We start from the raw sequence: 26111 nt of genomic DNA on the forward strand, positions 1-26111 counted from the left end.
TTTCTTTCAACCCTGGAACTGATACTGTTCATCACTGGGTCATCCTTGCTTACTTAGGTCACACTTAAAGTAGCATTCATTTTCAGCTTCCCTCCCCAAGACCCCATCATTTACTATGAATTGCTCACATGGACTTTGTTTTCTTTGGGAATTTTCTGAAGTAAATTTAGTGTACGAGACTGGCTTTTTCTTGGAAGCCAGACAGTTGCTTTACATTTACCTTATCTTTTAGTCATTCTGAGCTCAGGGAAAACAAACATCCTTTGTTATGGTTATTTTCTCATTCCTGTAGCAGCCTTTTCTGTCCCCTTTAGGAAACTAATTTTTATTGTAGTTTAAGCAAAACCTAAATAAGGAAAGGAAGTTTCCTAGAAGGATAATCACCTACATTCCAAAGTTAATAACTTTTGGATTTCTGATACTTCATTTTTTATCCCACTAAACCTAGACTGTGACAAATAATCAAGTTAACCAGTGTACATTATCAGTAAGCAAATTTCCACTGGTTTACAGGTCCCAGAATCTAAATAGCAATTAGTTCATGCTTTTTATTGGAGACAGTACTTTGGGGGAAGAGAGTTTTTATATTATTTTTTTTAAAATAGATAGTTCTTAAATAGTTATCCTCCAAAAGTTCACATTTATTTGAAAATTTTTATGAAATTATGAAAAATTTCAAACATACAGAAAAGTTGAAAGAATTGAACAGTGAACATCCATATACCTAATTCCTAGATTCTCCGTATTTGTTTTTGTTACGTACTTATTGTAAAGGGAAACACTCATGTGTTTCTCCTCTACTCACACCCAGATACATGGGTTTTCCATACATTGAACAATTCTTCCACACCACCTAGGTATCCTGCAATTCAATTCAATTCTGACACTAAACATTGTTAGTGTAGACTCCACAGATTAAGAAATCAGTCCCATGAGGCTGACCCCCACTTCACATGCCAATCACAAGTAGGAGATCACCAGGTTACCCACAGCTTTCACTCACCTTGGCTACAAACTGGGGGTTACCATGACCCATTTCTTGGATTTGATCATTTCCTAGAACAGCTCATGGACTCAGGGAAGCACTTAACTTATATTTACCAGTTTATTATGTAATAAAGCATATGATTAAGGATACAGATGAAAAGCCAGATGAAGAGGGTACATAAGGTGAGGTCTGGAAGGGTCTGAAACAGGAAATTCTGTCTCCATGGAATTGGGGTGTGCTGTCCTCTCAGCATGCAGATGTGTTCACCAACCTGGATAAGCTCTCCAAACCCCATACTTTGGAGATTTTTATGGAGACTTCATCACGTAGGCATGATCGATTATTAAATCCATTTCTAGCCCCTTTCTCCTTTCTGAAGTACAGAGGCAGACTTGAAAGTTCCAGCTTCTAATTATGACTTGGTCTTTCTGGTGACCAGCCTCATCTATGAGCCCACCAAAACTTGCCTCATTGGAACAAAATACACTTCTATCTCCCAGGAAATTCCAAGGGATTTTAGGAGCTCTGAGACCGATTCTCCTATCATTCAGGAAATTACAAAGGTCTTGGAAATTCTGTATCAGGAACTAGGGTCAAAGACTATAAGGACGAAAGATTCTCCTGCCACCCCTGTTTACAAGGGTATTAGGAGCTCTGTGTTAGGAACCGGGGGCAGAGGCCAGTATACATATTTTTTATTTTTTTAATTATTCTTTCAACTCCAACATGGCTTTCTCAAACATTTATTTCTTTATTATTTTTAAAAATTGAAGTTTAGTTGTTTACAATATTAGTTTCAGGTATACAACATAGTGATGCAATATTTTTTTTTTTTTTTTTTTTTTTTTTTGCGGTATGCGGGCCTCTCACTGTTGTGGCCTCTCCCGTTGCGGAGCACAGGCTCCGGATGCGCAGGCCCAGCGGCCATGGCTCACGGGCCCAGCCGCTCCGCGGCATATGGGATCCTCCCAGACCGGGGCACGAACCCGTATCCCCTGCATCGGCAGGCGGACTCTCAACCACTGCGCCACCAGGGAGGCCCAGTGATGCAATATTTTTATATGTTATACTCCATTTAAAGTTAATACAAAATAATGGCTATATTTCCCAGTCCTGTACAATATTTCCATATTGCTTATGTATTTTGTACATAGTAGATTGTGTATCTTAATTCCCTACCCCTTTCTTGCCCCTCCCCACTTCCCTCTATCCACTGGTAGCCATTAATTTTTGCTCTATATGTGTAAGGCTGTTTCTGTTTTGTTATATACATTTGTTTGTTTTATTTTTTAGATTTCACACATGTCATAACATATAGTATTTGTCTTTCTCTGTCGTATTTCACTAAGCATAGTACTCTCTAGGTCCATCCACATTGTTGCAAATGACAGATTTCATTCTTTTTTATGGCTGAGTAATATTCCATTGTGTGTGTGTGTGTGTGTGTGTGTGTGTGTGTGTACCACATCTTATTTTGCTGTTCATCATTGTTGGGCACTTAAGTTGCTTCCAAATCTTGACTATTTGTAAATAATGCTGCTGTGAACATTGGGGTGCATGTATCTTCAAATTAGTGTTTTCATTTTCTTCAGATACATACCCAGCAGTAGAATTGCTGGATCATAAGGTAGTTCTGTTTTTTGGTTTTTGAGGAACCTCCCTACAGTTTTCCATAGTGGCTGTACCAATTTACATTTCCACCAGCAGTGTACAAGGGTTCTCTTTTCTCTGCATCCTCACCAGCCTTTGTTATTTGCAGACTTTTTGATGATAGCCATTTTGACAGTTACGAGGTGATATCTCATTGTGGTTTTGATTTGCATTTCTCTGATAATTTTTCATGTTGGGCATCTTTTCATGTGCCTGTTAGCCAGCTGTATGTCTTCTTTGGAAAAATGTCTGTTCAGGTCTTCTGCCCATTTTTTGATTGGCCTGTCTGTTTTTTTGATATTGAGTTGTATGAGCTGTTTATGTATTTTGGATATTAACCTCTTATTGGTCATATCATTTGCAAATGTTTTCTCCCATCCAGTACATTGTCTTTTTGTTTTGTCAATGGTTTCCTTTGCTGTGCAAAAGCTTTTCAGTTTAACTAGGTCCCATTTGTTTATTTTTGCTTTTGTTTTCTTCATCTTAAGAGACAGACCCAAAAAAGTATTGCTATGATTTATGTCAAAGTGTGTTCTGCCTCTGTTTTCTTCTGGGAGTTTTATGATTTCCCATCTTACATTTACATCTTCAATCCTTTTTGAGTTTATTTTTGTATATGGTGTGAGAAAATGTTCTAATTTCATTCTGACAACTTCTGCCTGTCTAATTGGGGTAATTAGTCGATTTTCATTTAATATGAATATTTGGATTTACTGCCATTTTACTCGTGTTTCTTGTGTCTTCATTTATTTGTTTTTGTCTTTGCATTATTTTGTAGTGATTACTCTAGGGATTACAATATACATTTTTAATGTTTTATAGTCTTCTTAGAGTTAATATTGTAATACTTCATATAAAATGTAAGAACATCAAATACATCTCCTTTTTCCCTTTTTTTTATAAATTTATTTATTTATTTTTGGCTACATTGGGTCTTCGTTGCTGTGCGTGGTCTTTCTCTAGTTGCAGTGAGTGGGGGCTACTCTTTGTTGCTGTGTGCAGCCTTCTCATTGCAGTGGCTTCTCTTGTTGTGGAGCGCAGGCTCTAGGCACACGGGCTTCAGTACTTGTGGCACACAGGCTCAGTAGTTGTGGCTCATGGGCTCTAGAGCACAGGCTCAGTAGTTGTGGCACATGGGCTTAGTTGCTCCATGGCATGTGGGATCTTCCTGGCTCAGGGCTTGAACCCGTGTCCCCTGCATTGGCAGGCGGATTCTTAACCACTGTGCCACCAGGGAAGCCCCTCCCTTATCCCTTACGTTATGTCTGTCGCATATATTACATGTATATACAGGATAAACTCCAAAACATAGTTATAATTTTTGCTTTAAGTAGCTTTGTGTATTTTAAGGAATTTATAGGAAATAAATTCTATTAACTATATATTTACCAGTTTTGGTGCTCTTCATTTCTTCCTCAAGGCTTTCTAATTAATACTATTGGAGAAAGTCCTTCTATAGACGTTCTTAACTGGAGTGTCCCCTCAAAGGGGACATTTGGTAGTTTCTGGAAACATTTTTAGTTTTTACAACTGGAATGGGCAGCAGGGTACTACTGGCATCTGATGGATTAAGACCAGGGATACTGCTAAACAGCCTACAGTGCCCAGAACAGTTAGCCTAAAATGTCAGTGCCAAGATTGAGAAACTGGATTATGGAGAAGGTTCTGAAAATATTAGTGCCAAGATTGAGAAACTCTGGTTTATGGAAGGAAAGATTGCAACTTTTTATGTTTTCTTATATCAATCGTATGATTTTTTGGAGTTTAGATATCTTTGACTTATACCATTATATCTGGCTAGCAAAGGAAGAAGATATTTATTTGGATGACTGGTTTTTTTTGGAGCAGTTTGTGGTATGTTTGTTGAATTTACTGTAACTAACTTTTTGCAAATAGGGAGAAAAGAAATATACAGTTTACCCATGAACAACGTGGGAGTTAAGGGTGCCAACCCTCTGTGTGGTCAAAAATCTGAGAATAAGTTACAGTTAGCCCTCCGTATCCATGGTTACTCCTTCAGCTAACCTCAGATTGTGTAGTACTGTAGTATTTACTGTTGGAAAAAAGTCTGTGTATAAGGCGAACCTGCACAGTTCAAACCCACGTTGTTCACAAGTCGACTGTATACTTTTGAACTGACGTCTGCGTAGTCTTGCTGGCTGGGTGGGTTATTTTAATGGAAGTACCTTGAGTTACAAATAAGGCTTTTCCCCCTCTTCTCTGCAGAAAAGTAGCCTGCAACCAGCATTCTCTATGAGCTAATAATGACCCCCCTTACAGCCTTTTTATTTGAGGGGGGCAAAAATAGTTTCAAATATTTTACTTATTTTCATAAGTAAAATTCCATATTAACACCAACAGAATTAGGGGTAGGAATTTTATTTGTCCATCAGATTTATTGAATCCACAAATAATACAGGTTGCTTTCATGGTGAGATTATCTTGTCTCATATAACCAAAATATTTTTAAAGCAACAACTTAGAGTTCTTATTTTAAGGGCAAGCACAAACATTATTAAGATGCCAAATATAAACAAACACCATTTCTTTTTTGTGTAACAGGTTGGACAGCACTTCATGAAGCTAGTGTAGGAGGATTTTATCAGACAGCAAGTGAACTATTAAAGGGTGGAGCAGATGTAAATATAAGAGGAATGTACCAGATCACTCCCCTACATGATGCTGTGATGAATAGACATTATAAGGTACTGTGATTCTTTTGTTTGCAGAGCAAACACTACATTCTTCAAGTATTAAAAAACCTCTGGGACCAAGCAATAGAAAAACAGATAGGGATCCAGTTTCAGTTCATTCTGCTAATCAATACTCAGAATTCATAATAAAATTTTACTGTGTGATGGATCGGTTGTGCCTAATGTGGTAGATCCCATTTTACATGTTACTTTTAATAACTACAGAATGTGTATTTTGGTTATACACAGTATTTTAAAAATTTCTTTAGACTCTTTTTGTATGGTTCTTTATAGGCTTTAGGAGAACATTTCCTTCTTAGAGTGTTACACAGTGATGTCCAGCCCTGATAGCAGGCTTACAGCTTTTTGTAGTCTAGTGTTACTTTCAGAGTCAGACTAAGACATGAGAACCTCCCAGGTTTTAATGATCAGCCAGTACACACCAGCACAGAGGTACCAGTGGTTATAGTATCAAAATACTATAATTCTATACAAGTTGGTTAATAGTAACTTCAATAATGGTAATGTTAATTAAGATTATGAATTCCAGCACACTTGCTTTATCATATATGTTCTGAGCTTCCTAGACATTTTTCTGGTCCAGGAACTGCATTGGTCTGAGGCACTTGTGAAAATAGCTTATTATTTATTTCAAGTAATGGAAGTTGCCTCTGGGTTTAAAACCTCTAGGGTAGGAAAAGGGGCTAATCAACTAGGCTCAGGAAGATCTGTTCAGTGTTCCTCCAGAAGAAATGCCTACCACAGGTAGATCTGGGGAAGGCTGCCGGGAACCATGGGCATAGACAAATAGGACATATCCCTTCCTAGTTTGGAGGGTTTAGGTGGTTTTGCTTTTTTTGGATAATGTATCACCTGATGGTAGGTGGTCATTCCTGCACATTTTGTAGAGGACTTGGGGGAGAGAACTCTGCCTTGGACCTAATTTAATGGCCAGAAGAATGCTAGAACAAGTGATGGTGTGAGCCCTCTCTCTGTCTTTTATCTGCTCTTCAAAACTGGCCTCTAGCAGAGAAACCTCATGCCAAAGCATTTCTTCTCTCTTTCCATGGCCCATCCGCTCTCCAACTTGCCAGGGCTGACCTGTCCTGGTCAAGAATCTTTTCTCCCTTTGGGTAATATAAGCCGTGGGTGCTTTATACCTTTTTTTCTTTTCTTTCTCAGTTCTTCCTTTGCCCCTCCTGATAACTTGGCTCCAATTAACTTCTGCCTCACAGGCTATAACTGCAGTCTTCTTTCTGGCCTTTGCAGATATGTAGCCTTCTCTTGTACCCTTAGTGAAGTAAAAGGGACCAAAGACACAGGCCTCTAACTCCTGAAGTATCCTGTGGTATATAAATATTTGAGATGTTGAATTGGAGGTTCACTGACAGTGTTACTGGGATTCACAGATATTGAAAAGATATCCCCCAGACATGGTGATTATGCATTCCATTTGTGTCTCGAGTGAGCTTTCTTATAAAGTTTGATTGTATATTCTACTACACTTTAAAAAGTCATACCACATCAACAGGCTGGAGCATGGATGGTGTTTTGTTGTTGTTGGGAGTATTTTTTAAAAATCCCAGACATCATACCATTTTATCCATAAATACGTGTACCTACATCTCTAACAGATAAGGACATTTTTTTCCACACCCACATTTTTTTATCATCTTACCTAATAAAAATTAAAAATTTAAATACCATTTAATAATATCTAGTCCATATTTAAATTTCCCCAAATTATATAAAAATGTTTTTTTATTACAAGTTTTTGTTTGAATCAGGATCTATCAATGTCTGTACATTACATGTGTTTGTTATGTCTCTTAAGTGTGTGTGGGTTTTTTTATAGGTTTATTATTTATTTATTTTATTTATTTTTAGCTGCATCGAGTCTTAGTTGCGGCACACTGGATCTTCATTGAGGCATGCAGGATTTTTCGTTGTGGCGTGTGGGCTCTTTGTTGTAGTGCTCGGGCTTCTCTCTAGTTGTGGCATGCGGGTTTTCTCTTCTCTAATTGTGGTGCCCAGGCTCCAGAGTGCGTGGGCTCTGTAGTTTGCAGCACGTGGGCTCTAGTTGAGGTGCAGGAGCTTAGTAGTTGTGGCACGCAGGCTTAGTTGACCTGCGGCATGCGGGATCTTAGTTCCCTGACTAGGGATTGAACCTGCGTCCCCTGCATTGGAAGGTGGATTTTTTACCACTGGATCACCAGGGAAGTCCCTCTTAAGTGTGTTTTAATCTATAACAGTTCTTCCTATATTTTGTTTTTTTGTGTCTTCTAGAACCTGGGTCATTTGTCTTATAGAACTTCCTAAATCCTGGATTTGACTGAGTTTATCTTTGTTTCTTCCCATATTTTCTCTAAATGGTGTTTTAATGTAAAATCTATCAGAGACCACAATCTGGGTGCTAGGTGTGCTCATTGCTATTGGATGTCATTGTTTTTAGGCATTTTCAGTGAAATGTATGCTTTTAGAAAGAAAAACAAATCATGAGTTCTTACTGATATTTCCATTTCAGACTTAATATTATAGATTCATAATAACTTTGATTTTATACTTGTATCTCTTTTTCTCTTATGCTAAACATTTGTTTCTTAATACATTAATTTCTTTATTGTACAGCATACTTACAGTATTACTATTAGTATATTATTATTATGAATATTAACAATATTATTATTAACAATGGAACTACTAATGAAGTGCTTTTTTTACAGTTCTTTTTGTTTTGTTTATATTCCATTAGGGATGTATGGTAAAAATACTGTCTTTTCCAGTACTTGAAAGAATTTTATTCTCTGTCCTGTTGGCTTCTTATGCAAGGAAGTTGTTGGAAGGCAGAGATATGGAATAATATCCTCCAAACTGAAAAGGAACTTTGAGAGAGACTGGAAAACAAAGCAGGCAATTCCATAAAGTGCAATTATGAACTTTATTGTGGGTAATTTACATACTGGCAGGATTGGGCAGACAACAATCCAGAGGCATTCTCAGCTGTGCTCCTCACCACTGAAAGGAGCACAGGGAGATTTAAAGTGGCCAAAGCTGACAACAGAATCTGACTACCAAATGAGAAGCATGTCCACACTGACTGGAACTGGAGATTTTTCCTCCCCCTGGGGGGTCTCATGACCATTAAGCATCTGTGTCAACAAAAGACACTCTTCCAGTTTTCACATCAGATGAAAGCAAGGGTAAAAGTTGACAGGGAATTTATCTGGCTTGGGCACATTCCTTGTGAGTAGGCTAAAGCTTAATCATGCAGAAAGGGGAGGGGTAGGACTTGAGACCTAAGATAGAGCTGACAAAATGGAGTCAGTGTGGTTCAGCCACACAGAAGTCAGCTGATTCTAGAGGGAGGAAAGCACTAGAGTCAATAATATGATTAAAGGTGAAAAGCCATGGGCACGCTTTAAGTAGCAGTGTATTTCCTTATGGGGCCTATTGTTTGATGAACTAAATAAGTAGGGATTGTGAGGCCAGCCACTTACTGAAATTGCTCTGCTTGTTCCAGTTAAGAACATGTGGTAATCTTAAAATATGTCCACAAATTCTTTAACAGTCCTCCCTTCGCAAGGTAGATCCTGATTCCTCTCCTCAGGAGGGTGGGCTGGAGTTTCAGTGAGTTGCTTCTAACAAACACGATGTGGCAGGAGTGACACAGTACATGACTTCTAAGACTAGGTTGAAAACTGTTGTGGCTTCTTCCTTGTTCTCTCACTCACTTGTTCAGCAATGCTGGGAGAAGCCAGATGTCATTTCATGCAGCCACTCAAGCAGCTCCGTGGAGAGGTTCATGTGGCAGTGGACAAAGGCCTCCTGCCCACAGCCATGTGAGTGAGCCATCTTAGAAACAGATCCTCCAGTCCCAGGCAAACTTTTATTTATTTTTATTTTTTAATTTTTAAATTTTTTAAAATAAATTTATTTATTTATTTTTGGCTGCGTTGGGTCTTCGTTGCTGCACGTGGGCTTTCTCTAGTTGCGGCGAGTGGGGGCTACTCTTCGTTGCGGGCTTCTCATTGCAGTGGCTTCTCTTGTTGCGGAGCATGGGCTCTAGGCGCGTGGGCTCAGTAGTTTTGGCTCGTGGGCTCTAGAGTGCAGGCTCAGTAGTTGTGCCCCAGGGGCTTAGTTGCTCCGTGGCATGTGGGATCTTCCCAGACCAGGGCTCGATCCGTGTCCCCTGCCTTGGCAGGCGGATTCTTAACTACTGCGCCACCAGGGAAGTCCCCAGGCAAGCTTTTAGGTGATTGTATCTCCAGCCAACCTCTTGACTGTAACCTCATGAGAGACCCTGAGGCAGAACCATCCACCTGTGGCCACTCCCAAATTCCTGACCCACAGAAACTATGAGATTATAAATATTTATTACTGTTTTAAGCTACTACGTTTTGGGGTAACTTGTTAGGTAGCAACAGATAACTAATACAGAACCTAAATGCAGATTTAAAATAGGGGTAAAAAACGCAGTGGAAATAACTGATTTACTGCCATTTGGTAAGAAGAGAGTTTTTTAAAGAGGATATATTAGTTAGGCTTCAGAATTCCTGATACCAAGCTATAGAGAGAATTGGTAAATGTGAATAGTTGGTGAAGCAGAGTATCCAGAGTCTAAAACAGAGACTCTGCCGAAGTAATGTATTCACTCCCTTGGGATCACCAACCCAGATTAACAGAAAAGTGAAGCTCTAGCCCTTGCCTTTTCCCTTCCTCCCATCTTCCTTCTCATGCTTATTGATCCTGAGTTACTTTCATACTGCAATGGCTTAGTATTTGACATGAAACCTCCAGAGATAAGCAACACAGCTCCTTTGGCAACCCACTTATGAAATTACTTTTCCTGAAAGAAAGTGGTACACTCTCTATTTGTATTACTAAATAAAATGTGAAGCTCCAGGAATATGAATTATAAATTTAATTGTATCTACTATTACTTTCAATCCCCCTATCTAGCATTAAACTCCCACAGTAAAGCCATTTGAAAAGCAGAATCAAGTTGCTGAGTCTTAATAATTTTTAAAAGATTTAGCTCATATTCTCCCTGTGTGTGGTGGGACATTTTTCTCTCCTAGAATGCTTTCTTATAAAAGGAAAAATGTATAGACCTTTAATCTTTAGATGCATAAAATTTACAGAAATTCAGATCCTTTCTCTCATTCCAAACATTAACATGGAAATCTAGGCTTCATTTAGTATGTTATTTAAAGCCTGTTACCCACATCCTCCATGGTCAACATTCATTCTTTTATTAAACAACATTTATTAAATATATACTCTATGCCAGATACTGAAATAGACACTGGGAATATAAAGATGATTAAGACATATATCTGTTGCAAAAACTTGGAAGCAACTTAAACATGCATCAGTAGGGTACTGGTTAAGTAAATTATAGTACATTCATATAGTACATTCAAAAGCAAACTATTACTCAGCTGCTAAAAAGAATGATGAAGTTCAATCCATACTGATTTGGAACAATCTTCAAAGTCTGTTGCAGGGTGGGGTGGGCAGGAAATAAGCTAAGATATAGAGGAATGTATATAGTATATGACCACTTGTGTAAGAAAAGATGTGTGTACACAGTTATGATACGTACATATATACCTGTTGGACTAGACTAACTCTGGAAAAATTCAGGAGAAACTGTAACCAGAGCTGACTTAGAAAAAATAATTAGATGACTAGAGGACAAGGGTTGAGGAGGGAAACTTATTTTTCATTGTCTACTTCTCTGAGCCTTCTGTATTTTTGAACCATATTTATTAATTTCCTATTCAAAAATAATAAATTAATTTAAAGAGAAAACAAAGTCCTACCCTCAAAAAACTGGGAGTACAGGAGAGAGAAATATATAAGAAATAAGTATAATATAGAGCATATTGGACATAAAATATATATATAAAAGAATAAAGAGGTCATTTTTCTCTAGGGGATCAGTGGGTGAGGAGGTCAGGGAGAGCATCATAGAGGAGGTTACTTGAGGAGCAGTAACAGATTAAGGATTTACCTGTTTCTCTCTGATACCGAGGGGGAGCAGCAGCAACACAGGTCTATACAGAAGATCTAGCTATTTCCTGGAACCTGTTAAAATTACATTTATTACTACAGAATGTAATCCTAATTCCTGGTATATCTACTAGCTCCATTTCATCAGCAACTGAACCACAAACATTTCTGCCCCTCCCTCCTCCATTCCTCCTTTCCTCCCTCTTCCTTACTTCCTCTCTCCTTTTTTTTTTGTAAGAGAAGGCATAGTTATATCAATAAATTATGATTCAGTAGCAGTTACATTAATTTTTGGTTTTGGGCAGTAGTGTTACAGGAAACCCAAACTGTATTGTTGAAAGAAATATTTGATGTTGCTTAGAGTTGTATGCTAGCACACATTTATAATAATACACCTTTTGTCTGGGCTCTCTCACACAATCTTCCTCTAGGTGGCACAGTTACTTCTTTTGAATGGAGCAGATCCTTTATTTAGAAATGACAGTGGAAAGTGTGCTTTGGATGAAGCCAAAGACTCATGTATGAAGCGTCTCCTTGAGAGATACGTTCCTAAACATCAAAAACATCTTATATCAGGTAAAATTAAACTGCCCTGTTATATCTGTTCATCATGTCAGTAGAGAGTTATAGAAATCAAACTTGGAATTATAGAAATTAAATTGATTTTCCTCATAAATTTTGAGAAAATCCATCCTGTCGTGTCCTTGCTCCATTCCTTTAGTTGAGCACACTGACTTGTTTGCAAATGCACCAAATGGAAGAACTCTAAAAGAACAAAGAAAGATAGTATTAAATGTACTTTCCCCCAGGATATGTATTGGAAACAGTTAAGAAAACTTTTGTAAAGTTCTGGGTCTTTTCCCCGTAATCCGTTGTCTGAATAACATGAGGTGATGTAACTTATATTTGGCTTTATCATTTCCATGAATATGGCCAGGATTGTTTACTTTCATTCCTTAAGAATATTTTCTTATGGCTGTACTTTTGCCTTGTCATTCATCATTGCACTAAGTTGAACTACAAAAGAACTTGACCTGCAGTTTCAAGAAGATTATGTAAGAACTGTTTATTTTTTTATTGAAGTATAATTGATTTATAATACTGTATTAGTTTCAGGTGTACAGTGTAGTGATTCAGTATTTTTATAGATTATACTCCATTTAAAGTTATTACAAAATAGTGGTTACATTCTCTGTGCTGTACAATATATCCTTGTTGCTTATTTATTTTATACATAGTAGTTTGTATCTCTTAATTCCAAAATGCTATTTTGCGCTTCCCCCTTCCCTCTCCCCACTGGTAACCATTACTTTGTTCTCTATATCAGTGAGTCCGTTTCTGTTCATACATTGGTTTGTTATATACATTGGTTTGTTTTATTTTTTTAGATTCTATATATGTGATAACAGAGTATTTGTCTTTCTCTGACTTATCTCACCAAGAATAATACCCTCTAGGTATCCATGTTGTTGCAAATGGCAGCATTTCATTCTCTTTTATGGTTGAGTAATATTCCATTGTATATATATAATACTGTATCTTCTTTATCCATTCATCTGCTATGGACAGTTAGATTGCTTCCATGTCTTGGCTATTGTAAATAGTAGTGCTGCTTTGAACATTGGGATGTGTGTATCTTTTTGAATTAGTGTTTTCATTTTCTTTGGATATATACCCAGCAGTGGAATTGCTGGATCATACGGTAGTTCTTCTTTTAGTTTTTTGAGAAACCTCCATACTGTTTTCCATAGTGGCTTTACCAGTTTGCATTCCCACCAACTGTATACAAGGGCTCCTTTTTCTACAAATCCTTAACAGTCTTTGTTATCTGTAGACTTTTTGATGATAGCCATTTTGACAGGTGTGAGGTAATATCTCATTGTTGGTTTAATTTGCATTTCTCTGATGATTATCAGTGTTGAGCATCTTTTCATGTGCCTGTTAGCCATCTGTGTTATCTTTTTTTTTTTTTTTTTTTTTTTGCGGTACTTGGGCCTCTCACTGTTGTGGCCTCTCCCGTTGTGGAGCATAGGCTCCGGACACGCAGGCTCAGCGGCCATGGCTCACAGGCCCAGCCGCTCCGCGGCATGTGGGATCTTCCCAGACCGGGGCACAAACCTGCATCCCCTGCATCGGCAGGTGGACTCTCAACCACTGCGCCACCAGGGAAGCCCTTTCTGTGTTATCTTGTTTGGAAAAATATCTTTCAGGTCTTCTGTCCATTTTTTTGATTGGATTTTTTTTTTATATTGGGTTGTATGAGCTGTTTATAAATTTTGGATATTAACCCCTTATTGGTCGTATCTTTTACAAATATTTTCTCCCATTCAGTACGTCATCTTTTTGTTTTGTCAATGGTTTCCTATTCTGTGTAAAAGCTTTTCAGTTTTATGAGGTCCCATTTGTTTACTTTTTGTTTCCCTTGCCTTAGGAAACAAATCCCAAACAATATTAGTATGATTTATGTCAGAGTGTTCTGCCTATGTTCTCTTTTAGTAGTTTTATGGTTTCTGGTCTTACATTTATGTCTTTAATCCATTTGAGTTTATTTTTGTATGTGGTGTGAGAAAATGTTCTAATTTCATTCTTTTACATGTAGCTGTCCAGTTTTACCACTTATTGAAGGCACCGTTTGTTGAAGAGACTTTCTTTTCTCCATTGTATGTTTTTGCCTCCTTTGTCATAGACTAATTGAAGATAGGTGTGTTGGTTTATTTCTGGACTCTCTATTCTGTTCCATTGATCTATGTGTCTGTTTTTGTGCCATTACTGTGCTATTTTGACTACTGTAGTATTGTATAGTCTGAAGTAGGGAGCACGATACCTCCAGCTCTGTTCAACTTTCTCTAAATTGCTTTGGCAGTTCAGGATCTTTTGTGGTTCCATATAAATTTTGGGATTATTTGTTCTAGTTCTGTGAAAAATGTTGTGGCTATTTTGATAGGGATTGCATTAAATCTGTAGATTGCTTTGGGTAGTATGGAAATTTAAGCAGTATTCTTCCAGTCCAAGAACACAGTATGTCTTCCCATGGCTTTGTATCATCTTCAGTTTCCTTCATCAGTGTTTTATAGTTTTCAGAGTATAGGTCTTTCACCTCTTTGGTTAAGTTTATTCCTAGGTATTTTATTCTTTTTGATGAGATTGTAAATGTAAATGGGATTTTTTTTCTTGCTTTCTCTTTCTGGTAGTTCACTATTAGTATATAGAAAAGCAACAGATTTCTGTATATTACTCATGTATCCTGCAACTTTATTAAGCAGACATATTAGAAAATGATGATAATACAATTAATTATGAAAAAATTTTTTGCCTTATAAAACCTTCCACACAGTTGCATATCTGAGTATAACTGTGGGGAATATACAAATACTGAGTTCAGTGCCCATCTTTAGCATAATTTTGTTGGGTCTGTTTTGCTTTTCCTAGAGAAATGTTTTCAGCTCTCTCAATAAATATGGAAATTATAAATTATGGAATGTTATATGTGCCAATTTTAATAGAAAGTGTTTGCATAATTTCACTTTTTCCACTTGGTTTTCTCATGGCAAAGGAGTTTTGGTTTTAGAAGTCTAGAGTCTGACTACTGGAGGCTCTTTTCTTTGATTTTTCTCTTTTTGCTTACAGCGCAGACAAATAGCACTGACCCTTCAGACTTAGAGGATGAACACCACAAGGTATATCTCTGTTCAGCAATAAACATTTTTATAGAGCACACCTGCTGGTTATTTTATAGATCATCAGAGGGGAAAGAAAGACGACTGAAGCATTCACCAGGAACAGTGACTTCACCTTTGCTTTTAAGACACTTTGGAATAATTACATAATCAGAAGGTTCTGGCCTGTTAGTTTGGGAAGCAATTGAGTAAATAAAGCATATGTGGGCACACTAATGTATTGGTAGCCATTTCCATTTCCTTTCTCCTCTTTATGGAGCCATGAGGGTTATCAACAATGTCGAATTTCCTCTGGCCTGAGCACAGTATAAGAGTCAAAAGTGTCGATCCATCCCTTCAAACTTCATGTGGTGGGCAGTTACTTTTCATCTGGTGCTTGTGTTGTGATGTGTGAGAGGAAGCACTGTCCCTGTTTTAATCTTGGCAGCCCACAGTAATCTTTGCATGCAGGCCAACTTGGTTGTATATCTATCCTTTTGTTTTTAAATCCATTCTTCCACTGCCCTACCTGTGGTCTCTCACAGATACCAGAGGAAGAAACTCTCTTAATTCTAGGTCTATCTATATAACAAATGGAAGTGGAGAGTGTTTCTACAGTATTTTTGTAAAGATTCCTTGTAAAGGAATTATCTGATTGTTTTAAAAACCTCTAAAAATTAGGTAGATTAAAATTTTTCATTATGTTTAGTAAGATAGTGCTAAAATACTGGCAAAAAGAAATTAAAATGTACAGGAGAAAATAAAGATTAGTACACATACTGAGTCTATTACTTTTGCCTTTCTTCTGTTAGTCTGCTTTTCTGAAATACAAATCAGGTTGTATATATCCCAGCAGGCCCTGTGGTTAGATCAAATTATAACATTGAATGGAATATTAGTTTGCTTTATCTCCAATCCAGAATGAATTAAGTGTAGAACTATAGTTGAAAATTAAAGCTAACTATGTGTTTTGTTTCTATAGAAACCAAAATTCAGTTCTAAAAATCACAGTGGGTTTGTTTGTGATGAAAATTCGAAGAGACAGAAGCCAGAACATGCAAAAGACAATAAAGGAAGCAAAGAGGGTTTATTTATAAATGAAGATGTATATGAACATTTCCAAAAAGATTCCCAAAACACGAAATTTGGTAAATCCAAGCATACACGATCAACTCTTAACCAAATATACTGGACAGGACTCAGAAAGGACAGTCTCCATGGTGTTGAGGATCCCAGCACAAATGTGTCTAAAGATAAAGGAAGAAGAAATACACGACATAAAAGGACTCAAGTGGATGATGCAATCCAAGAAAGCAATCCAAGAAAGACAATAGCTGTCTCTTCTTCCAGAAAAATAAACAGATTGATTACTTGTCAACAACATACTCTCCAAACCCTTGATGACCTTCCAGAAAAGTCATGTAAACCTTTTAGCCCATCTCTGTCAGGCCTGAAAAATGGTTTAAGTAACGATGTTGAGACTTGTTCATTTCCCAAAGAGACACATACCCAAAGCCTGGATTTATCAGATAGACAAGAAATAAAATTTTTGGAATTAGAATCCACTGACCAAGCTGAAGCCGTTTCTTTCTCAGGACTTTCTTTACATAAAAAAACCGAGTTACCACTTGTTACTACAGATCAGCAGCCTCATACTCACCAAGAACAGCAGCACATTAGCCCTTATAAATCTCATGAAAACAGTAACTCAGTTCAAAAAGATGAGAGCCCTAATAAGTGGGAAAACTTTTCCCCATCCTTTATAAAGGAAAATTTTAATAATGATGATGATGGTGATTCCTGTGCTTCTGAGAAGACTGTAACACTTAAAAAGGTGATAAGTTCTTCAGGTTGCAAAACCCACGATAATTATAAAGAGAATAAAACAAATAGAGAAGAAATGGATTTTCAACAATTTTTACCTTCTCAAGACCATTTTTCACAGGAAAATGAGTTAATAAAAGCAGGCAGCCTAACCATATTTCCACAACAGAAAGCTGTTAGTTTTTCTAATTCAGATAATATAATAGTTTCTGAACATGTTTCAAATTATGAACAATGTACATGTGGCACTTCTTTTGATCACTCACATGGCAGTCCTGAATATACTTCACTTGCTTGTACAAGAACACTCTCAACACATGAAGTTTCAAAGTTGACTAGTCATGTGGAACTACTCGAGAGGCCTCAGGATTGTAGCCCCAGAATACCAACTCCTTTAATGAATCAAACGGATACACATATTGTGGAAAAGGTGAATAAGGAAGGAGACACTAAAAGGAATTACACTGACAAAGGCCAAAAACCAAGTTCTTCAAATAGGCCTTTATCCAGAGTTGTTCATTCTCAAGTAATAGAAACAACTAAAGTTGAAAAAAGGAGACAAAAGATCAAAACTATACATAGTATAGGCTTTCAGTCCACTGACAATATCAATAAAGAATTGACCGTCTCACAGCTTAGTCAAAGAGAGGAGAAGGAAATTTCTCACAAACCAGGTATTAGTAGTATTGCTCAATTTGTACACATTTCCTATAGATTTACTTATTTCACAGAAATTTCTAACTGAATTTCACTCAACCTATGCCCAAACTGGTAAGAATGAGGACATGTGGACCATAATTTGGAGATACTGTTAATTAGTTAAGTAATGGTATTTACTTTGAAAGAAGGTGCTAAATTGATATTGACAGGAGATAATAAACAGTATATCTATGAGCTTTTATGTTTCTATGAGTTTTTTTAATATAGCACCTACTTAGTATCAAGAAACCAAACAACATTTTCATAGCAGGAAATTGTTAGCTCCATTGATTTCAGTGATTCACAGTTGAAATTGCATCCAGAAAACTAATTTATGTTTGTTGTATGAAAACATTTTTAAAGGCTTCCACTCCTTTAAAATAAGCAGTCCGGCTAGGAACAGAAACTTGGAACAATTAATATGACTAGACTCTTTTTTAGTCATGTAACGGGTAAGGAGACCTACAACACTGATATTGCAAAATGTTTGTTTTTCAGGTGAGGAATTAACTAATAATGTCAATGGAGATGAAAACACTATAAGAAATTGTGAGGAGAAGAAAGAAAAAACAGATTCAGAAATTCACATGCCTGCTAACATCCAGGAACACAAAAAAGTTCAGAATTTCAGAAAAAGGCAAAATTTCTTGAAAGCTACCTGCAGCCAAGGTTTGTATTCCTATTTTTATATAGGGAAAGGTTTGCATGATCAAGCCTAGCAATCCACTCTCCTTCAAAGGATTATACACTTTCATATTTACTGTTTTTTTTAGTCATTCACTAATTTTTAAGGTTATTTCAGCTATATTTGTCAGATGGTTTTATTGTAATCCACCACTTGAGAATCTCTTAGTCTTCCAATATATTGTCATATTTTTGCCTATGACTTCTAATTTGTTATGTTAGAGGAGATAAGATAAACAGTAGAGACAGCAAGAATGTTGAGTGGGGGCAGCACACCTGAACTGTGTCAGATCCCTTAGATACTTTCACTGAGCCCTTTTAACACATGGGAAATTAAAGAAGCATAGCCACTAGTTTCTTTGTGTCAGATGCATGAACTGTGTGTGTTTGGCAGCATGGATAGCTGACTATTCTTTGATAATTCTTGGAGCTAGTTCTGTGTGAACAATAGGCTGGACTACTTCAGGTTAAATGTTAAGCACCGAAAAGTTGATTTAGTAAGAAAAAGTTGATATAGTAAGAGGTAGGAACATTAGGCATACTCTTTGAACCTTCCCCCATTGTCCGCCTGTCATGTAAACTAAAGCCCTTCTTATACATACCTCCTGTAGTGGGTTGAATAGTGGCCCCCCAAAACATATGTCCATGTCCTAATTCCTGGAATCTGTGATACTATCTCATTTAAAGAGTGAACGTTACCTTGTTTAGAAAAAATCTTTGCAGATGTAGTTAAGGATCTTGAGATGAGGAGGTTGTCCTGGATTTTCCACATGGGACCCAAATCTTACAACAAGTATCCTTATCAAAGAAAAATGGAGAGAGCTTTGAGACACACAGGAAAGGAGAAGATAATGTGAAGAGCCAGGCAAAGGAACAATGTGGCCAAAAGCCAAGGAAGCTAAGGAATGCTGGTATCCATCAGAAGTTGGAGGAAGCAAGGAAGGATTCTTCCTTAGAGCTTTCAGAGAGAGTGCAGCCCTGCTGCCACCTTGGTTTTGGACTTCTGGTCTCCAGAACTGTGAGATAATATATTTGTGTTGTGTTACGCACAACACAACCACCCAGTTTGTGGTCATCTGTTACAGCTACCACAGGAAACTAATACATTTCTCTAGCAGCACTGAATCATATTTTAATGTAAGTTTTTACATGTCTGTCATTCCACTATACTGTAGGCCACTTGAAGAAGAGAGAGTGTCTTCTATTTTCTTTATATGATGTTATAAAAAATCTTTTAGTACATCATTTTAGCATAGTTTGGGAAAAAAACTATTCACTGTTTTTAGTTCCAACTCAAGTCTAACTTGTGATGCAAGGAAAAGATTTTAAAATCTTCAGATAATGATATTGTACTACATTTTCTATGAAAGAAAATGAAATACCCAATAGGCCATAGTTTGGTTCTTGGCATCTTTTGTGATCAGAAACACACCCACTGAGATATAAGAATAGTTATAGAAAGAGGATTTTATAAAATCACAATTTGGTTTAAGAAAATTTTTATCCATTGATAGAAGACTACTGAGAGTGAAGTGAGTGTAGAAATGAAGCAAGTATTATTTGTTTTAATCCAGCATATGATAGAGTGAACAACTGCTAGAATGAATTTGAAGTAATGTGATGAGATACTCTATCAATTCTTTACAAGTTATATTTTTAAATAGTAACAGCAGTGATATTAATTGAGGTATGTTTCTGTGTAGTACATCCTGCTTAGGATGTTTTGAGGAAGTTGCTGTGTATTTTCTAAGATCCTTCATAATAATCAGCACTTGGCAGAAAAGAATACTCAGTTTTGCTTGGCAAATTTACAGAAATGAAAACAGCTGGGAACAGTAAGAGGAATGCCAGAGGAGAAAGCCGGCTTCATTTGGCTGCCAGAAGAGGAAACTTGTCTCTGGTGAAAGCTCTGATAGAATCTGGAGCAGATGTGAATCTAAAAGATAACACAGGTTTCGATTTTAAATTGTAGTTGTCTTTATAATGTGAACTCACTGATATACACATTTCATCTACCCTCCCCCATTTTGATCCTGGCTGATATATAGCTACTCACTTTGAAAATCTTTTTTATAATATATTATTATTTAGTTGAATAGTAAGATTTATCTTGGTTCACACCAATTGCTAAAATAACCTCCTTTGAAACAGTTTTTAACATACGTTTGGGAGCATTCAGAGCGAGTATACAGAATGGGAAGGGAAAGAAGCTTTATTTAGACCTTTTCCTTAAAGGCCTTAATATCATTATCTAACTTTGTAGAGAATGCCAAATTTTCCCATTTCCCTGTCCCTTCTTTTCTTTCCTCGTCTATTAATACGATTCCTTTTTTTCTCCCATGTCTTGTTTTTTATCTTAAACCTCCATTTTTAAATTGATCTTCTAACATTTTTCTCAAGCACAAAAGAAACTTGTATAAGGAATTCCAGAGGGAAAAAACTCAGATTGATTGATCAAATGTCATTTCAAAGAGAAATGTGACAATACAAGATATAAATAGGAAGGTCAGATGATCTTACTCTATTTTAATATCTGACTTGAAACCATTTGACATGATTAGTATTTACTCTGGTCCCATTATATCTTATGCTCTGTGAGTCTTTTGGCACTTGTATCGACAGATATTTCTGATGTGGTTAATTTGTTTAAAAAATGAAGCATACTTTTTTATTGAGGTATAGTTGATTTATTATATTACATTAGTTTCAGGTGTACAACATAGTGATTCAAAGTTGTAATATTGTACAACTGTACCTCAAAAAAATTTTTAATTAAAAATAAAACTAAAAAACAAAGAAAAAACCCAAAGTTGATAGATTATATTCCACTTAGTTATTGTAAAATATTGGCTGTATTCCCTGTGCTGTACAATATATCCTTGTAACTTATTTATTTTATACATAGTAGTTTGTACCTTTTAATCCCCTACCCCTATCTTGCCCCTCCCCCCTTCCCTCTCCCTACTGGTAACCACTAGTTTATTGTCTATATCCATAAATCTGTTTCTGTTTTGCTGAATTTGCTTGTTTCTTTTCTTTTTTAGATTCCACAGGTAAGTGATAACATAGAGTATCTTTCTCTGTCTGACTTATTTCACTAAGCATAATACCCTTCAGGTCCATCCATGTTTTTGCACAAGGCAAAATTTCATTCTTTTTATGCCCAAGTAGTATTCATTGCACATATATATATGTATATATATATATATATATACACACACACATATACACACACACACACACACACACACACACCCCACCTCTTTATCCATTCATCTGTTGATGGACACTTAGGTTGCTTATATGTCTTGGCTATTGTAAATGTTGCTGTGAACACTGGGGTGCATGTATCTTTTTGAATTAGTGTCTTTGTTTTCTTCAGATATATACCCAGCAGTGGAATTGCTGGATCATATGAAAGTTCTGTTTTTAGTTTTTTGAAAAACCTCCATACTGTTTTCTACAGTTGCTGCACCAATTTACATGCCCAACAGTGTACAAGGGCTCCCTTTTTTACATATCCTCACCAATATTTGTTATTGGTGGGGTTTTTTTGATGATTATCATTCTGACAGGAGTAGGGTAATATCTCATTGTGGCTTTGATTTACATTTTTTTGATGATTAGCAATGTTGAGCATGTTTTCATGTGCCTGTTGGCCATCTGTATGTCTTTGGAAAAATGTCTATTCAGGTCTTCTGCCCATTTTTTGACTGGCATGTTTCTTTTATTGGTTTTGAATTCTATGAGCTGTGTATATATTTTGGATATTAACCCCTTATTGGTCATGTCATTTGCAAACATTTCCTCCCATTCAGTAGATTTTCTTTTCATTTTGTCAATGGTTTCCTTTGCTGTGCAAAAGCGTTTAAGTTTAACTGGGTCCCATTTGTTTATTTTTTATTTTGTTTCCTTTGCCATAAGAGACAGATCCAAAACAATGTTGGTATGATTTATGTCAGAGTATTCTGTCTATGTTTTCTTCTAGGAGTTTTATGGTTTCCAGTCTTACATTTAGTTCTTTAGTCCATTTTGAGTTTATGTTTGTATAGATGTGAGAAATGTTCTAATTTCATTCTTTTACATGTAGCTCTTCAGTTTTCCCAGCACCACTTATTGAAGAAACTGTCTTTTCTCCATTGTTTATTCTTGCCTCCTTTGTCATAGATTAATTGACATAAATGTGTGGATTTATTTCTGGGCTCTCTGTCCTGTTCCATTGATCTGTGTGTCTGTGTTTGTGCCAGTATGAGACTGTTTTGATTACTGTAGCTTTGTAGTATAGTCTGAAGTCAGAGAGTGTGATTCCTCCAGCTCTGGTCTTCTTTCTTGAGATTTTTTTTGGCTATTCGAGGTCTTTTGTGCTACAGTACAAGTTTTAAAATTATTTGTTCTAGTTCTGTGAAAAATGCCATTGGTATTATGATAGGAACTGCATTGAATCTGTAGATTGCTTTGGGTAGTACAGTCATTTTAACGATATTAATTCTTCTAATCCATGAACACGGTATATCTTGTCTCTCCATCTGTGTGTGTCATCTTCAGTTGTTTTTTTTTTTTCATCACTGTCTTATAATTTTCTGAGTACAGCTCTTTTACCTCCTTAGGCAGGTTTATCCCCAGGTATTTTAGTCTTTTTGATGCAGTTGAAAATGAGAAGGTTCCGTAATTTCACTTTCTGATAATTTGTTGTTAGTGTATAGAAATACAACAGATTTCTGTATGTTAATCTTATATCCTTCAACTTAACTGAATTTATTGATGTGCTCTAGTAGTTTTTAGTGGTGTCTTTAGGATTTTTCTATGTATAGTACCATGTCATCTGCAAAGAGTGACAGTTTTACTTCTTCCTTTCCAATTTGGATTCCTTTTATTTCTTTTTCTTGTCTCATTGGTGTGGCTAGGCCTTCTAATACTGTGTTGAATAAAAGTGGCAAGAGTGGGCATCCTTGTCTTGTTCCTGATATTAGAGGAAATGCTTCCAGCTTTTCACATTGAACATGATTTTAGCTGTGGGCTTATCATATATGGTCTTTATAATGTGGAAGTATGTTCCCTCTATACCTGCTTTGTGGAGAGTTTTTTTCAAAATGGATGTTGAATTTTATCCAAAGCTTTTTCTGCATCTGTGGAGATGATCATATGATTTTTATTCTTCAATTTGTTAATGTGATGTATCACATTGAATGATTTGTGGATATTGAGTCATCCTTGCATCCCTGGGATAAATCCCACTTAATCATGGTGTATGATGTTTTTAATGTGTTGTTGGATTCTGTTTGCTAATATTTTGTTGAAGATTTTTGCATCTATGTTCATCAGTGATATTGGCCTGTAATTTTCTTCTTTTGTGTGATATCTTTCTCTGGCATCAAGGAGATGCTGGCCTTGTAGAATGAGTTTGGAAGTGTTTCTTCCTCTGCAATTTTTGGAATAGTTTGAGCAGGATAGGTGTTAATTCTTCCCTAAATATTTGGTAGAATTCACCTGTGAAGCCATCTGGACTTTGGTTCGTTTGGAGTTTTTCATTACTGATTCAATTTCATTACTGGTAATTTATCTGTTCCTATTTTCTATTTCTTCATGATTCAGTCTTAGGAGACTGTATATTTCTAGGAATTTGTCCATTTCTTGTAGGTTGTCCTTTTTATTGGCATATAGTTGTTTGTAGTAATCTTTTATGATCCTTTGTATTTCTGTGGTGTCCCTGGTAACTTCTTTTTCATTTCTGATTTTATTGATTTGGGCCCTCTCTCTTTTTTTGTTGGTGAGTCTGGCCAAAGTGTTGTCAATTTTGTTTATCTTTTCAAAGAACCAGCTCTTAGTTTCATTGATCTTTTCTATTTTTTTAGCCTCTATTTAATTTATTTCTGCTGTGATCTTTATGATTTCTTTCCTTCTACTAACTTTCAGGTTTTTTGTTCTTTTTCTCTAGTTCCTTTGGGTGTAAGTTTAGATTGTTTATTTGAGATTTTTCTTGTTTCCTGGGGTAATCTTTTTTTTTAACATCTTTATTGGAGTTTAATTGCTTTACAATGGTGTGTTAGTTTCTGCTGTATAACAAAGTGCATCAGCTATGCATAAACATATATCCCTATATCTCCTCCCTCTTGTGTCTCCCTCCCACCCTCCCTATCCCACCCCTTCAGGTGGACACAAAGCACCGAGCTGATCTCCCTGTGCTATGTGGCTGCTTCCCATTAGCTATCTATTTTACATTTGGTAGTGTATATATGTCCATTCCACTCTCTCACTTCGTCCCAGCTTACCCTTCCCCCTCCCCATGTCCTCACGTCCACTCTCTACATCTGCATCTTTATTCCTGTTCTGCCCCTAGGTTCTTCAGAACCCCTTTTTTTTTTTTTTTAGATTCCATTTGTATGTGTTAGCGTATGGTATTTGTTTTCCTGTTTCTGACTTACTTCACTCCTAAGGAAATCTTGTATCACTATAAACTTCTCACTTAGAACTGCTGTTCCTGCATCCCATAGATTTTGGATCATTGTGTTCTCATTTTCATTTGTCTCTAGGTATTTGTTGTTTTTTCCTTTGATTTCTTCAGTGATCCATTGGTTGTTTAGTAGTATGTTGTTCAGCTTCCATGTGTTTGTGTTTTTTGCAGTTTTGTTCTTGTAGTTGATTTCTAGTCTCATAGTGTTATGGTCAGAAAAGATGCTCAGCATGATTTCAGTTTTCTTATATTTACCAGTTCTTGTTTTGTGGCCTAGCATGTGACCTATCCTGGAGACTGTTCCTTATGCACTTGAAAAGAATGTGTATTCCGATGCTTTTGGATGGAATGTTTTATATGTATCAATTAAGTTCATCTGGTATAATGTGTCATTTAAGGCCAGTTTTTCCTTATTGATTTTCTGTCTGGATGATCTGTCCATTGATGAAAATGGGGTGTTAAAGTCCCCTACTGTGTTACTGTCAATTTCTCCCTTTATGTCTGTTACTATTTGCTTTATGTATTTAGGTGGCCCTATATTGGGTGCAAATATATTTAAAATCGTTATACCTTCTTCTTGGATTGATTCCTTGATCATTATGTAATGTCCTTCTTTGTCTCTTGTAACAGTTTTTGTCTTAAAGTCTATTTTGTCTGATACAGATATTGTTACCCCAGTTTGCTTTTTGTTTCCATTTTCATGGAATATCTTTTTCCATCCCCTCACTTTCAGTTTGTGTGTGTCTTTAGATCTCAAGTGAGTCTCTTGTAGGCAGCATATATATGGGTCTTGTTCTTGTATCCATTCAGCCACTCTGTGTCTTTTGATTGGAGCATTTAGTCCATTTACATTTAAAGTAATTATTGATATGTATGTACTTATTGCCATTGTATTCATGGTTTGGGAGTTGTTTTTGTAATTCTTTTTTTTTTTTTTTTTCTTTTTGCTGTATGCGGGCCTCTCACTGTTGTGGCCTCTCCCGTTGCGGAGCACAGGCTCCGGATGCACAGGCCCAGCGGCCATGGCTCACGGGCCCAGCCGCTCCGCGGCATATGGGATCCTCCCAGACCGGGGCACGAACCCGTATCCCCTGCATCGGCAGGCGGACTCTCAACCACTGCGCCACCAGGGAGGCCCTGTAATTCTTTTTTATTCCTTTCTTCTTTTGTTCTCTTCTCTTGTGATTTTATGGTTATCTTTAATGTTATGTTTGGTTTCCATTCTCTTTTTTGCATGTGGCTCTATTATAGACTTTTGATTTGTGGTTACCATGAGTTTTATTTATATATGTGTGTATATATATATATGATTATTTTAACTTGCTGATCTCTTAATTTCAGATGTATTTTAACAACCCTGCATTTTTACTCTCCTCACCTCACAATTACTGTTTTCAGCATCATATTTTTCATGTATTTGTTTTGTGTATTCCTTAACTGCTTATTGTGGA

General features: G+C 36.6%; 1 protein-coding gene across 1 annotated transcript in view; it reads left to right on the forward strand.

The window, feature by feature from the left end:
* Positions 1-26111, forward strand: part of ANKRD31 (ankyrin repeat domain 31) — a 133797-nt gene that overhangs the window by 47881 nt on the left and 59805 nt on the right. Inside the window, exons 11-16 of the mRNA XM_082624141.1 lie at positions 5201-5343; positions 11778-11922; positions 14974-15023; positions 15985-17500; positions 18024-18194; positions 20024-20161. Coding sequence (XP_082480267.1) covers positions 5201-5343; positions 11778-11922; positions 14974-15023; positions 15985-17500; positions 18024-18194; positions 20024-20161 — 2163 coding nt within the window. The remainder of the gene's footprint in view (positions 1-5200; positions 5344-11777; positions 11923-14973; positions 15024-15984; positions 17501-18023; positions 18195-20023; positions 20162-26111) is intronic.

The sequence above is a fragment of the Mesoplodon mirus genome (assembly GCF_964341445.2).
Source record: "Mesoplodon mirus genome assembly, chromosome: 5".
In the NCBI taxonomy this organism is placed as follows: Eukaryota; Metazoa; Chordata; class Mammalia; order Artiodactyla; family Ziphiidae; genus Mesoplodon; species Mesoplodon mirus.